General features: G+C 41.2%; 1 protein-coding gene across 1 annotated transcript in view; it reads right to left on the bottom strand.

The window, feature by feature from the left end:
- Nucleotides 1-15,747, bottom strand: part of PHTF1 (putative homeodomain transcription factor 1) — a 35,666-nt gene that overhangs the window by 5,100 nt on the left and 14,819 nt on the right. Inside the window, exons 6-16 of the mRNA XM_015411472.1 lie at nt 13,338-13,364; nt 12,266-12,434; nt 11,265-11,417; nt 10,443-10,584; nt 10,008-10,172; nt 8,034-8,111; nt 6,345-6,563; nt 3,404-3,532; nt 2,455-2,727; nt 2,028-2,159; nt 1,761-1,847 (exon numbers count right to left, since the gene is read on the bottom strand). Coding sequence (XP_015266958.1) covers nt 1,761-1,847; nt 2,028-2,159; nt 2,455-2,727; nt 3,404-3,532; nt 6,345-6,563; nt 8,034-8,111; nt 10,008-10,172; nt 10,443-10,584; nt 11,265-11,417; nt 12,266-12,434; nt 13,338-13,364 — 1,574 coding nt within the window. The remainder of the gene's footprint in view (nt 1-1,760; nt 1,848-2,027; nt 2,160-2,454; nt 2,728-3,403; nt 3,533-6,344; nt 6,564-8,033; nt 8,112-10,007; nt 10,173-10,442; nt 10,585-11,264; nt 11,418-12,265; nt 12,435-13,337; nt 13,365-15,747) is intronic.

Raw genomic sequence — 15,747 nt, 5'->3', positions numbered from 1 at the left:
GCCTGCAGAATCTATGTCCTTTTTATTAAAGACAAGCAACTCCTCCCCTATATTCCCAGCCATATCCGTGACAAAATGAGACTGTGAGCATGTGCACAATTAAACAGGTAAGACATTCTGCCCTGCCAGCATAATGTTTAAATGAGTCCAAAAGACTCCAAGAATGGAATTCTGTGTTAATTTGGCAGATCCATGTCCTCAAACCCACATTAACCAAAGTAACCTAAAGTGGCAAAGGGGGAATTTGTAAGGGAGAAGAGGGAGGATGAGTTACTTAATTCTTTATCACCTGCCAATTCTCCCTTGCAAATGCCCTCACACACTTTCCCCCCCAAGTTCATTTCTTCCTAGCCAGGATCCATCAAATTGGTGATTGCTTAACTAGGGCTGTGGTCACACGGAGCATTAGCCATAGGCGGATTTTCCGGGCGCGATCACACCGCCACATCTGGGAAGTGTAGAGCTCCCGTGGCGAGCCCGAGGCTTCCTGCCGAAGATGTGCGGTAAAAAACCAGTTCCTCGGAGGTACTAGTTTTCGGAAACCGCGGGGCAAGGGCGGGCATCTGATAGCGTTTCCAGTGGTAGTTTCGGCGCCCTCCCATGTCCCCTCACAAAAAGGTTTTTTCCCCCAAGTCTCCACGGATGCGCACAAGCACCCAACGGAGCATGCGCACACTTCAGTTAAAAAAACAACAACCCCGTTTGCCCTGCGCCCCGCTTCTTTGCCACGCCGCAGGACTGTGGAGTGATCGGCACCTCCCCCCTACCACAGGACCTCCACGGTAGGTCTGCTCGCGCAACCGCGCGTTATTTAGCTCCGGGGCAAACAGCCACACTTCCCCCCCCCCCGCATTTTCCTGCCCGTGTGACCGCAGCCAATAACATATAAGTTGTCAATAAAACTGGTCTCCCTAAGAGAAGAGAGTAGTAAATATACCACCAGGTTTTTAAAAGAAATGCAAGGTACAGCCAGGAAATTATAGGATAGTAAGTATAACGTCTGTTCCAGGTAGCCAACTAGGAACTTAAACCATTGATGAAGGAAAGGCAAATGCAGCTGAAGTAGTTTAAGTAGCTAACTCATACTGTTAATCAGAGAAACTTGTAATCTTAAAAATGGTTTCCCATTGTTCCTGGAAATGCCCTTCTAGGGAATACACAGTAATCAAATGAAGTATATTGAAGCAATCAGCTCCAACTGATACAGAGACCTTGCTTTTTCAGTAGTATATCTTCTTTAGACAAGGTTGCATTACATAAAACTACACATATTTTAGGAAGAACAAGAGCCTTGCTGAGTGCTTCTCCCCTAGCGTGTATGTACTGCAGCCAATTTAAAATGCATTTCTTTGTGAGAGAGTCCGGAACGAGGATTCCTGCTACTTGTAGGGTTAAACATAAGGGCCTCCAAACAAGTATCAGAGGATTGTAGCTTTATTAAATGGAGACTGACCATATACAAGAACTATAACGTTTTAGTTTCACTGCATAGTACACTATATTATAGCCCTCTAGTACTTTTATTTGAAAATTGCTCCCATGTCAAAATCACATCTCATAGAAAATGCCCCATATCAAACAGAAAGCAAGGCTGGGAGCTTTTTAATGTGCTAAGCTTTTCAAACGGGCAACAGTTTTCAAACAGCTTCCCATGTTCCAACAGCTTCCATTCACCCCAGTCTCAAATGTTTGAACTGCCCCTATTTCAAGAAGCAAAATTATCTTTAAGACTAAATATTAAATGATTATGAGAATCTTACCTGTGCACAGCATATGAAAACAATTGAAAGAGCCAGTAAGAAGATGGAGGATACAATTACATCAACAGATCGTTGTGGGCCTCGCCTCTGCCAAAACAAGATGTTGAATGAGAGCAGAGGAAATACAGGAGTTCAGAGAAGACAGCCACAGAGTGCAGTACCAGTACACACTGGAACATCATAATCTCCCCCATAGTTTGAGAGACCATCCACAGCTTCAGTCTTCTGCTTTAAGCTGAGAGTCAGTGCATTTAAGCTTAGGCTCACCTTTAAGTAGGAGCGAAGTGATAACCACATCCTAATGTTTTCCAGCTTCTTCAGTCTGAAATGAGGGATTTCATACTTCCTGGCTTTCCGAGCAGAGGTAATGTGGCTAAAAAGTTTGGCAAACAAAAATCGCTGCCAAAGAAATTAATATCAGTTATGAAAAACCTTACACTGTTACCACCGAGCAATTCTGCTAGAGCCCTCTCTAACATCACATTTCAGATGCCTTGCTACCAGGCTACCAATCATGACCATAATATTCACACATTAAGGAACATGACAGCAAGATGTGAAATACGACTTAACAGGTTTCAGCTTCCACCTAAAGCTGCCACTTCCAGGAAGGGGAGAAACATCATACATTTTGTAGTACCAGGTGTTATCTGGAGATAACTTTTTGGCAACCTCTTGGTTGTTCAAGACTAACCTGTTTATATGTTCTCTCAGCAACACACATCATGAAGAAAAACATCCAGGTAAGGCATAGTCGCTCAAGAAAGATAATCATTGCAAGGAGGACAACAAGGGGGATTGTGGGGGCCCCACAAAAAATAAATAGAAGTTCTTCTAAAGAAAGTGACCACAACTGCTCCAAGGTCTTTGAGTGGAAAAGTCGATAGAGGAACGGAAGGAATGCCAAACCAACTGTAACAATATTTCCCAGCCATTGATAACCTGATCCTTGCTGGCAGGCATTGACCTATTGGTTAAGAAAGCAACAGCAAAATTACACAGAGTGTAAACAGCTAAGTTTTAAGGATAAGTGCTAATCAACTATGAAAAAGAAAAACCCTTCAGTAATGCAAAATCCATTTTGAAGCATGTTAGGCATTAGGGTTTCCAAATGGGGGCGGGGGATGGGGAAACCCCCGCTTTGGAGGCCCGATTTCTGCCGCGGCGGAATCGGGCCCCGGGGGGAACTCCGCCCCCCAAAGCTCCGTCACCAAAGGTGACGCAGCCACGTTGCTGACGTTGGGGACGTGGCTGAGCTCGTCGGGGGGAAACCCATATGGTTTTCCCCCCGATGAGCTCGGCCACACCCCAACGTCAGCAACGTTGCAAATCACTTCTGGTGACGTGGCGGCGGCGCGCGCTTTGCGCGCGCACGTGCACATACAGAGCCTGCTCCCGACCTCATCGGAGCCTCCCCCGCCAGTAAGTTTGCCAGACTTGGCAACCCTATTAGGCATTAACAGGACCTCATAAATAAATGCACTTAACAAGAAAACCTCATCTTTGGGGGTCATATATTCACCTCTTCAGTCACTGAAGATTTTGCACAGCAGAGATGACAGAGTAAAACATTTTCCATACCAAAAACCTGCACCCATGGAATCCTGCGAAATTTTGGTGCAAACGATGTCAGTCTTTCTTACCCTGCTCATGATGATCCCACTGATCTCCAGCACAGACAGGTCCAGTTTCTTGCATTCATTCCCCTCCCAGATGAGAGCACTCACTTTGGAAGAAGCAGGACTTGTGTTCTGCAGCCAGAATAAGTGATTCTGAGGAAGAAAATGGATCTTGAAGCCATACTTTGTATTATATCGTGAGGAATTGTGAATTTGGTGATGTTCCCTTACTGTACAGCATAGTTATTTTAAGAAGATCCCATGAGGAAAAAGTGTTTGCTTTAGTTTCACTTTTCACTAGTTATGCTGGTTATGGCCTTGTCTCTGTTCCAGTAAAGTTCTGACCAGGCCTTGCCTCTGTTCCAGTAAAGTTCTGAACTGTTTTGGTACTGGATGCTGTGGAATTATCTCATTGGCAACAAGGATAAAACTACAAAGACCATAGAAACGTACACTGCCATGCTGAAATTTGATTACACTCTGGAAAATCTGCTTCTAGCATGAGGAAAAAATAGCTTCAGCACAGCAGCTCTGGTGATATATAATAGCTAATGTTCCATTAAGTTATAAGACATGAACCTATTTGAATGGATGCCAAGTGAGGCTCAAGCCTTTATCGTTCTGGAGGATTTGGGGTGCCACGATCTGCCTATAATAAAATACAGTCAAGCTTTAACATCATGAAGACTAAAGGGCTGGACAAATCCAAGAACAAGCAGCTATCACTTGAAGATTATTTTTTTTAGCTCACCCTGTCTTGCGGCACCCGGGTCTTGAACCACTGAACTACTGACCTTCCACAGCCTGCAGTTCAGCGTCTTAACCACTTGAGCCACCGCAGCTCCTATGCTTATAGGACTTTATTATTGCTGTATCCAAGGATTTTTCCATACAGTCTTTATTACACAGTAACTGAACATTTGTTTCATTGTCTCTTCTGCTAACAGCTCTTTCACACGGCACTAGAAGCTTTCTGCCAGCAGAACAGCCTCCTGTGTTGCAGAAGATTCCATGCACTAGAGGAAAGTGTTACCATTAGTGGAACAGATCCATAGAACCCAACTCAGTATATCTTTTTAAACAAAGACCTTCTCTTGTAAGAGTATAGTCTCTGAGCAAAAACAATATGCATTTTTTCAAAGTGGTATGCTTCAGATTTGGATTTTGAGAAAAGTTTCCATACTAGTATTCTGGATTATTCGAGTACATAATACCTTTCCAGATTATTTTTTTCCCTGAATTCTGGGGGGTCCATTATTCCCTATGGGGGACTGTTTTTCAAGCAAATGGCATCAAAATTGCAGAGAACCCAGTCCTGTCTGCCCACTGTTTCCTGTCTGTCCATCAAGGTTCAAGCAAATTGGGTCAAGCACACAAGAGCAACCACTGGACAAAAGTCTCCAAATGCAAACATGCCAAACAGAAGAAACATCAAACTGGAGAATCCATGCCAAACCAACCAGGCAAGCCAGTACCATACCAGCCACACCTAGCAAGACCCTAACAAATACACACTAATGCCACTTCCCAAAGGAAAGCCTCAGAAAGCGAGACGGAGGGGGTCTGGGGCAACACTAGTTCATAGCAGGAGCTGCAGCTGCCCTTCATCACTGGTGTTCCTGTTCCCTGTATGGATTGTGATAATGCTATTGTCACAAGCACCTATTAGATTTTTTCCATAATGTAATCAGTAGCAAGTATTGAAACTCACCCCCTTGATGAAACCCCTTATAAGAATTTTGAGGGACATCATCCTACAGGACATTTCTGTCAAAACCCAGGAGCCATGCCTGCTTCCATAAAGCTGAAGACCACCGCTGTGGACCAAGATCCTGAATTCATCTTGACACACCCATTGTTCAAGGACTACTTTTGCTTAAATCATGCCTTGTATTCTGTAGACCTTCAGAAAGAATATGTCCAAGCTAACACACTTGGTCCCATTCCATTGACGCAGTGGCAGCTTCTCCAACTGAACAGGATTTCGGTTTGCAAAGGAGAGGAGGGCAATTTATGCAGATTCTCCCTTCCTGCTGCAGACACCCAGTTTGCCCTCTTCATTGTTCCTTCCAGTCCACTAACCCAAAGGGACATTGTTTTTTTTGGGGGGGGGGGGAAAGGCTGCGGAGAGTGGGGAGATGGGGAAGCCATATTCCTCTAGCCTGAGCCAACTTGTGGTGCTTAGAATCCAAGTCAGTTCTTCATGTCACTTTCAGCAATATTCAGTTGCTCGGAAATATAAATAGCATAAATATATAGCATAAATAATATTGTGTATGTTACTTGATTGATCTCTGACCATATTAAACTCGTCTTGTCTTGTCTTGTTATAAATAGCGCAGCAAACCCAAACAAGGTAACAGATAAATTCAGGTGGGTTGCCACTGGACTCAAACTTTGTTTCCTAGATAAATGTCACGGTGAAGAGACATGAATGTAAAGAATTCCCTGGCAAAGTGCCTGTATATCCTGATGGTAGAGAAAACACCACAGGAGATATTTGACACTTTTTTTTGTTTGTGTGTAAGTCACATCCACGGATAATAGAAGGGGAATGTTGAAGGAGAAAAAAGGGGTTTTAATGGACAGAAGGTTCCTTGCACTGGAGGAAAGTACTCCCATTAGTGGAACAGATCAATAGCATCCAACCCAATATATCTTCAACATATTTTCCGTATCATATTTTCTGAGCAAAACGGATGTGCATTTTTTTAAAAAGTGTTCTGTTTCAAGATTTGGATTTTGGGAAAGGTTTTCATACTAGTATGCCAGATTATTTGAGTACACAATACCATTTCAGAATTGTTTGTGGGGGGGGTCTTCAGAATTTCAAAAATTTCCATATTCATTATTCCCGATAGGAGGACACTTTCCAGAGGAACTGATTGTTTTTCAAGCATCAAAATTGAAGAGAACCTAGTCCTGCCTGTTCACTGAAGGATAAAAAGTTTTGCATGATACACACCTGCTGGAAAACATCTTCCTTCAGATCACGCTTGCTTCCCCTTGCTTCTTTTCCTTTGGCTTCTTCACTGTCACTGGTAAAGGAGGAGCGGCACTCTGGCCCATGAAGCAAGTCATCCCACAGCACGTCCTCTGTTTCAGAACCATGGCGGGTGCTTTCTGAGTCTCTATGAGATACACTGCCACTCCGAGATCCCCCACTACTAACTTGGGATTTGATCTATAAGGAAGCATTGAGAAGATAGCTGTTGCAATCTTGATTCAACTGTGATCAGTTACTTAATTTTCATGGACCTTAATGGGACCCTGAGCTAAACCAATTTACAGTTGTTTAAACTACAAAGGTGTGAACAACTGAAGCCCAATCCTACAAGAGTCCTTGTGTAGCATACCCATGCTCCACAGCAACTAAAGAAAGCCATAGTGCCAAGATGCTGAAGGATATGCTGACATTAAATTATACCGGCAGTATAATTTACCACTGGAATCGATTCCTTTGATGCTAAACTTCTATCAGATCTGGTGAACTTGTATTTAGCAAGTGATATTTGCACTTGTATCCTAGCTGGTGTACTCATGTCTCAGAATACACACACTCACCTACATTTGAAGTTATTATAGCCACATAAGAACACCAGAATGTATTAACATGAGCCATTTCGGACAGGAGACCAAATAAGTATCCCAATCCAGGAACTGTTTTCATCAGCCAAAATCTGTAGCTGAATTCTCTGCAAGAACATAGAGGCTAATTTTCTGCTTTAGCAAAATCATTGGAACTCTAGCACACAAGAGTGAAGCCGGCATTTAAATGACATGCTAATGCCAGATGGGTGGAAGAGAGGCTTTGGTCTAGTAGAGATTTTAATTTTGTTTTTGTGCAAAAATAAAAATTGACTTTTAAAAAAAAACAGATTTAGCCACTACAAATCTCTTCCGGAAAGTTTCTGTTGTCAATGCAGTGCTTTTAAAAAATAGAATGTATTGGTAGATTCAACATTTAAAACACTGAAAACAGGATTCAACAGAAATATTCTCATTTACAAAGCTGAAAAGCAAACAAATTATCTTGCATTCTACCTCACTTTAAACTGAAGAGTTTGTAATAATATAGGAAATGCCATGTTTTCCACCCAAAACATGAGTGGAATATAATGCTTTAATATTTAATACTTTAAAAAAAAATGGACTAGGTATAAACAAAGGGTACATAACAAAATAATAGCTTTTAAACTAACTTTTGTTGACAAATAAAGCATTTCTGCTTGTCTTCTCTCTCATCTACCACCCAACCTATATACACAATACCCCTTTGTCATTAGGACTGACTAAGCACAAGGAATATTCAGTTACACAGGTATATCCTAAGGCATCTATCCAACAGTGCAACATTCTGAAAACCACCTGCTAATATAACCTCCCTAAACCTTTCATTTAAAGTGACCAATGTGTCTTTTCAGACAATGCAAAGAGGAAACAGAAAGTGAAGTTTTAACCAGAAACAGATCCCACAGTCTGGCATTTATCAAGGTGGGGGTATATGTAAATTGAGCCAGGTCATTTAAGAACAGCCAGTATATATGTAGAAGAAAATCCAACATTTCAAAATAAGACCAGCATGACCTGCTGAAACCAGGTTTTTGCTTCCAGCTACATACTGTAATTGGTGAAGTTCTTGAAGAACTGATACCTCATGAAGAACTGTTGCATCTAATTCTGAGTCCGTTACACTGTCAGAGTCTTGCATAGAGTTCATGGCTTCCTTGACCTGCCTCAGACCACAAAAGAAAATAATTGGGAAAACGTGAAAAAAGAAGGATGCAAAGTAATTAACATAGGTTTATCCTTTAGTCAAGATAATACTCTACTTCATTGTTCTCTTTCTTTTATACAAAGAGCACTATGTTTTCTGACTCATGCTTTCTCTGCGCACCTTATTTTATTTCCAACTTTATATTTCTTCCAAGGCTCTCGCCTTATTTCCAGCCTTCCATCAAAATATTTTCCTTATAATAGGACTGCAACAATTCCACATGTCTGTCTTCTTATCCTGGTAATGTCATGTTTGGAATAATCAATAGCATATTTGCTTTAAGTACTACTGCAAAGACTCCATCAGATAAACCTCTACAGGGACAAAATGCATATTGCTACCTATACCTCTTAGTTATTCAGAATTGCACAACAAAAAGGTAACTGAACTGAGATCTCAAGAAGGACTTCAGCATTAAGCAGCCTAAACATGGATTACTTTTATAGGTTTAAAAATTACATAGAATGAAAGGACATCCAAACAGCTAGGTGATTCTCTGAGGAGAACCAAACCAGGGCTCTTCTTAGGAGAGTGTCTTGTTTTCCATGCAGTTATTGAGAGACTACATATCCCAACACATCCTTTATTTATTAAAATCTTTCTCTCCCCTTCCCCTCCATCCACACAGATACAAGGCAGCCCACAAACACATGCATGACATGGACACTGCACCAAACATTTAACACAATATATAAAGAAACATAAACCCAACAGCTCAAATTGTCAACTTCAAAAAATAAACATTGCACAAAGTTTTCATCCTCTCTCCTTAAAAAGCCTTCACAAATAGAACTGCTTTACACTGCCTGCAAAAGCATGCCAAAATAAATGCTGTCCTAACTTCCTCTGGTAGATTATTCCAGAGGGGCTGTGCTGCAGCTGAAAATTTTGCAATTCAGCTTATTTTATCAACTTGGTTTTGAGCACAACAAAGAGAAAATTTCCTCCAAATAGCTTGCCAGAATAGTCAGTTCTAGTTAGCAGCAGATAATTTTGTTTTGGAAATGATCTCCTAGTAGCTAGAAATACTATCTAATCATGGATACCTTACTTTTAACTTTAACATCTGGTAAGACAATGTCACCTAGAAAAGTACTTGTATCTTTATCCTCTTGCCTGCTCTTTAAATAACCATGCCATTGTGTAAATGTGGGGTTACTGTCTTGTCTGCTCCACATCTGCCTTTATCACTTCGGTTATAAGCTATTAAAAAGGTTTAAGATAGATTCAGGTGGGTAGCCATGTTAGTCTGAAGCAATATAACAAAGTTTGAGTCCAGTGGCACCTTTAAGACCAACAAAGTTTAATTCTAGGTATAAGTTTTTGTGTGCATGCAAACTTCTTCAGATACACTGAAACAGTTTTCCTCAAGCCTTACATATAGGGAGAGAGAGGGTGCAGGGATTAGTTGCCAGGAAGGCCTAGAGTCTAATTCCCCCCACCACCACCTATATTTAAGGCTTGAGGAAAACTGTTCCAATGTATCTGAACAAGTGTGCATGCACAGGAAAACTTATACCCAGAATTAAACTTTGTTGGTCTTAAAGGTGTCACTGGACTCAAACTTTAGTTATCCTTGATAACCCTAATGCCAGTTTTCTGATTTCTATTTTGTATCAGTATTGAACATACTCAGTAAAAAATGTACTATTTGTAAAATCAAAAAGCTGCTTAATGCATGCCAGTTCCAGATTAGTTATCCAGTTAGTTTCCAGATATTTATAACTATTTAATGGTCAAAATACATTAGGGTAGCAAGAATTCAGGTGTTTAAGGGCAGAGTAAAAGTTGATCCTGACTAAAAGTCATGCCCGAGGTATACTCAACTGTAACAGTAATTTATCGATTTACCTGAGATGCTAACTGGCTTACAGCTGATGTCCTTCTCTGATTCTCATTCGTGTTGTAATTGGAAGCACCTTCGACACTTCTACGTATCAATATTTTCTGACTCATAGCATCAGCATCCTCTTCACTTGAGGGTTCCTCAGAAACACCAGAGTGTCTGTCAGTACTCTGAAAGAACAGGCTAGTCAGCATCAAATATATGGAATAGTTCACATACACATAGTATTTTTGCAGTGTTTTGCTTGTACTGATACAGAGCAACTTTCTATTTATTGGTTGTAATAACACAACAGATAGAAAAATAGTAAGTTGAAATTGCTCTGCAGTGTATATGATTTCCATAATTAAAGTTTTGGAAGATGATAATGTGCATCATTGTTCATACAAAGTCTGAACACTGACATCTGATAAAGTACAAAATCAAAGCCAAAATCTTACCTTTTTCTTCTCTGATCTTAACTCTATCCCATGATCCTTGGACCGCTGCAGACTATGTTCAGATTTGGAAATCCTGCGCCTCATGCCACTGCTGTGTTCCGTTTCGGTCCATTTATCGGCTACCCGTTGTCCTCTTTTTATCCTAAGGAAGGAGATTCCACACATATAACGTCTTCCTCATAGACACATTTTAAAATGAGAGGCAAGCAGAATCATTCTGAGTATACAACAACTGGCTTTTCTTTTTAAAAGAGAACTCTATTTTCTTTTTTTTAAGAACTTACAAAGAGCAAAGTTATAAATTCTGAAAGAAGGCAATGAAAATAATGGTGAACAGGAAAAAAATTCCTATGACTGTTTTAAAATCTACTAAAATATTGAAGGTTAAGAGATGAACAGTTAGAACACCTCCTTCACCTGACTATGGCTTGTTCTGAGATATTCAAGAAATAACATGTGTCAATTTCCTTCTATCAACACTTTATCCTTTTCCCCCAAGAAAATACAGGAAGAACACAATAGCACTCCTCTTCAGAAGCAATTATATATGACAATCATAAATTACTTCCACCCCATTTGATTGGACAGAGGGAGACTGAATCCAGCAGAAGTGGAACAAAGACTAAATGGACAATCTCTTTGCAAACCCACTCCACAAATTGCCCAACCTAACTAGTGCCCCCCTTTACCATAACAGTGACTGCACATTGGGCTACACAAGTGCTAGTATGAAGTAGTTGCATACAGTTTGGCAATCCATAGCTGAACCCTAACTAGCATTTCAATTACAATCCCTCAATATATCAGCATCACCAAACATACCCCTCCCTGTTCCTCCTGTGCAAGACTGTGTCAAAGAGGCTGCTAATCCTGGATCCCAACCCTGAAGGCTCTTCTCCTCTGCTGATATTGTCAATAGAAGTATAGGTACTGATCTCTCTGCTTCCATCACCTCCTGTAAATTTGCGCATTTTTCTACATTATAAAAAGTTAAATTTTAGCCATAAATCTGAGATCGGTAAGAAATACCCCCTCCCTCCAAAATAATGACAGATGATGAAGTTGAATAAAAACACATCCATGAAATCTGCAGCACATATATGCGTAGATCATCCACTGTGACCACAATGTGACTGTTGGCAGTACTAGGATCCAATCCATTTTTTTTTTTTTAAGCCTGGCACAGCAGCATGCGAATCCAAACTCTAGCTCTGTATTGCTGAATCTGGTAGTTCTGAGTGGGGTATTTCCCCCCTGTGCTTCTGAGAAATACTACCAAAGGGGCCATAACTTCTTTTAATTCCAAAAACTAAAACAGCTGCATGGTGCCCCCCCCCCGTCCCTGTAAACTGAACAAGGAATAGTTTTGATCTATATGCCTTGTACCCCCCACCATGCATACTACCCCCAATTGGTACAATCCAATAACTTCTTCCCATCCATCACTCATGGCTCCACCACATTATGGGCTGATATAAAGCCGGATATTCTAGAGCCCCTGCAATGCTTACTGTAACAGGCAAACGGTAAGGGCATGGTTAATACAAGATCACAGTTTCACCAGAAAAATAAGTGCCTTCTGGTAGAGTTTATGTCACCATTTTTGCCTGAACTCCCAGAATGTAATCAAAAGACAACAAACAGAAACAAACTCCCAAGCCCATCTCCGGCAGAAGTCCTAGTCAATTTGGAAGAAGAATTAGCCACATAACACAATTTATAGTATATTATATATACACACTTCACAGATTTAGAGACTATTAAATGTCATTGAAAACACAGGGAAAGACACACACACGAAAATTTATTGTCAGTTTTCTCACCTTCTTCTCTTGCTAGCACTGCTTCCATTGGTCCCTGAGGGTTTAGACAGCTGATGAGTAGATACTATTTGACAATGTACGGTTCCCATCAGTAGCATTAGGCACAAAGGTCCAATAATTTCACTTGCATTCATAACAGGCATCATGTAGTATAACACAATTGCTACAACTGAAAAGACAGTACATCAGACTTGACTACCAGGCAACCTTTTGTTTTAGTAGTGTGAAATATAACAAGTGTTTCTTTTTAGAGCTGAAAACAGAACTCATGCAAATAGGTATAAGAAGAGAGAGGGGAATGATATAATCAGTACAGCAGACTCGACTACCAGGCAACCTTTTGTTTTAGTAGTGTGAAATATAACAAGTGTTTCTTTTTAGAGCTGAAAACAGAACTCATGCAAATAGGTATAAGAAGAGAGAGGGGAATGATATAATCAGCTGCTGATTTCACAAGGCATTGAGGCCTGCACATGCAAGCAACCTGGCCCTGGTTCTCTCCCTTCTGGATTTACTAAGGGGAAAGACTGACAGGGGAGAGGGGGGCTGTCATAAATGGCATCACTGGTAGACTAAAACTAGGCTATCAACCTTCTCTCCCTTAGTTTTTTAATGTAATCTCCCATACCTCGGCTAGGAAAGTGAACAGAAAATAAACACAGACAGGCTTCTAAATACAGATGTGGAATGAGAGGCAAACAAAAATTGCATTGCATTACATAAAGCCAGAATGTGGTTGGTGCCAAATAGCCACAGCAATTACCATCTCAATCCAGCTCACAGTAAGTCACCATAAAAGCAGCCTCATAGGATTCACAAACGGGTTTCACCAAAGTGCACACGAAAGCAAAACAAGACACCAGGTACTGTTGCCTCTATAACCTACAGAATCTCTTCTCCCAACTCTTCTCTGAAGTGAACAAGTGGAAGTGTGAACATTCAAGGTGCCAGACAGGACATTTATAAAGAGCAAGGGCAGAGTGAATACAGTGAAACAGTACTTTCATGCCCCTCCTCCCACCTAGTTCTTGCAGATGGCATACCACACATCAGTCCGAAGCTTAAATCTTACTTTGTTCTTCCTTCAGCACTGCATTTTCTGAATGGTAGGGTGAAGGAGCACATTATTAATGAAAATGTTCAGTACTATATCTGGAAAGCCCTCTAGAATAGTTCAATAAACTTCTATGACAGCAAAAGGACAAAAAATAAAGTAGCTTTTCAACAGTACTGCCTTTTAAGTGTGAACAATAGTAACCTATGTATTTATCAGATAGTTACTGAAAGAACTGGGCCACTTGACACCACAGTGTATCAGAGGCACAAGGTCTGTTCAAAACATTTCTCATATAATCAAAGGGAACTGAATAGAGGCAATAACTTACCAATCATAAACACTATGGCCGAGTTCAGACTGGCAGTTTGGCCTGGCAGCCAAACATTTCAGGAGCGTTTCAGTAGCAGATTAAAGGGGCGGGTTCACACAGGCACATCTGTCAGGTGTCCCCCAGCCGTACTCAAGCCGTCTTGTGCCGCTTCCCTCCAGAGTTTAAAAAGTACCAGGTGAAAGTTGTAGCAAACCATGTGTAGAGCGGGTTGATTCCGGTTCCCTGACGTGTGAACACAAGCACTGCTAAGGCGGGAACAACCCGCAGTCGTTGATAATAGGAGCTGGCTGTTTCCACGGCAGGTGCCCATGTGCACAGGCGCATGCAGCGGAGCGCGGAAACAGCCACTAACAGCCCGCCAGAGGCGGACCGACAGTGCAAATGCTCCCTTGTGCTTCCTCCACGGTATCCTCCCACTTCATTCACTGCAGTGTGAAGGGGAATACCACAAACAAGCCGTTCCCAGTCTGTTCCGGGTCTTCTTTGCCACGACTCCCTAGCGCTTCAAATTGCCAGACTGAACTCGGCCAATGGTTCAGTAAGGGACAAGACATGAATATACTATGGATGACCACAATTAAAAACGAAGAATTTTTTTTTTATTATCTAGGTGTGTTATTTAATAGGCAACTGACTTGGAAACAGTACAATGATGCACTGAGATTAATAACTTCTAAACCTGTCCATATAGTTAAAAGACTTTTCACATGAAGGCCATTTCCCACACTTCATATAGAACCAAAGGATCTTATCATGAACTTCCACGGAAATGATTAAAAATATCAATTTAAGAATTCTTCTGGGTCTCCTTCCAGGCATGTCAACTGCAATGTTATAAGTTAAAATAGGACTTCCATTGTCATAGTTAGCATGTAAAGCTTTGTTTTCATGTTACACAATATCAGTGGAATCTCTGAATGAAGCTGAACCCAGGACAAAAAAAATAAGCTAATCAAAAACAGAATATTGGGAAATATTTCACCCACTTAAGAGTAAATATTCTAAAGATCTGTTTGATTAATACTGTGATTGCAATTATGGCAATACTGAATACAATCCCCCAAAATACACGTGACAGTGCCTTGTATCAGACCATTAACCTTAGCCCAGTACAGTCTTCCCTGACAAGCAGTGGGTCCCCAAGGTCCCAGGTAAGGGTGTCTCTTAGCATTGCTGCCTAGTGGCCTTTATATTGGAAATGCTGGAGACTAAATACAGGGTCTTTGACATGTGAAACATTTCCTCTAATATTGAGCTATGGACCCTTCTCATACCTCCTCTCTGATTATGATGAATGTATCATACGACAATCTTATTTGTTATGTAAGTATAAAAAGCAGCATGAAGTTTTCAATCATTAGTCTTTTGCCCTGCCAGTCATTAGTCTCTTGCACTGCCAGTTTCTGTTCTGCCTCATACTTCTGTGTAGTCTGATTTTGATTCAAATTCTATTTATAAGCTGCTATGCAAAGAGATTAGTTAGCAGTCAACATGTTACAGGTAAGACTGCATATAGATCTAAAATTTACAAACCAATTTCCCCCTAGCTGTTGTGATGGTTCTGGGTTGCTGGGTAACCACAGAAATGAAATGAAATAGAAACACTTCACTCAACTCAATTGGACCATGTCTACAAGGAGCCAGGAGTATTTGTAAAACTGCTGCTGAGCTCAAAGCAGGATGTGCTTGCTTATGTAAGGGGGTATGATAAGGAAGATGATCTCTCAGTCCAAATAGAATCATCCACAATGTTACAGAAGAACTGACTGAGCTATTTAAGTGCTACTGCAAGTCATATTTGCATATTGTTTTATGTGGAAATGTTATTGTACTACATTTATGCACTGTGTTTTATTGTATTTTAACTCGTTGTACGCCGCCTTGAGCCTGCCTGTGCAGGCAAGGCGGGATATAAATAGAAAATAACAAAGAAAGAAGACCCGCGAAACTCGCGGGGGGGGCGGGGAAGCTCCAAACTCAGCAGGCAGAGGAGGAACCAGCAGGAGCAGGTAAGCTCTCCCCCCATCCCGCCGGTTCCTCCATCTCCTCCACACCCCCGCTCGATCTCCCCCCACCCGCCTCCTCCCCCGCTCC

The sequence above is a fragment of the Gekko japonicus genome, unplaced genomic scaffold (assembly GCF_001447785.1).
Source record: "Gekko japonicus isolate JY-2015 unplaced genomic scaffold, Gekko_japonicus_V1.1 scaffold437, whole genome shotgun sequence".
Taxonomy (NCBI): Eukaryota; Metazoa; Chordata; class Lepidosauria; order Squamata; family Gekkonidae; genus Gekko; species Gekko japonicus.
Note: the sequence above shows the minus strand (reverse complement) of the source record. Positions and strands in the feature narration are given on the sequence as shown.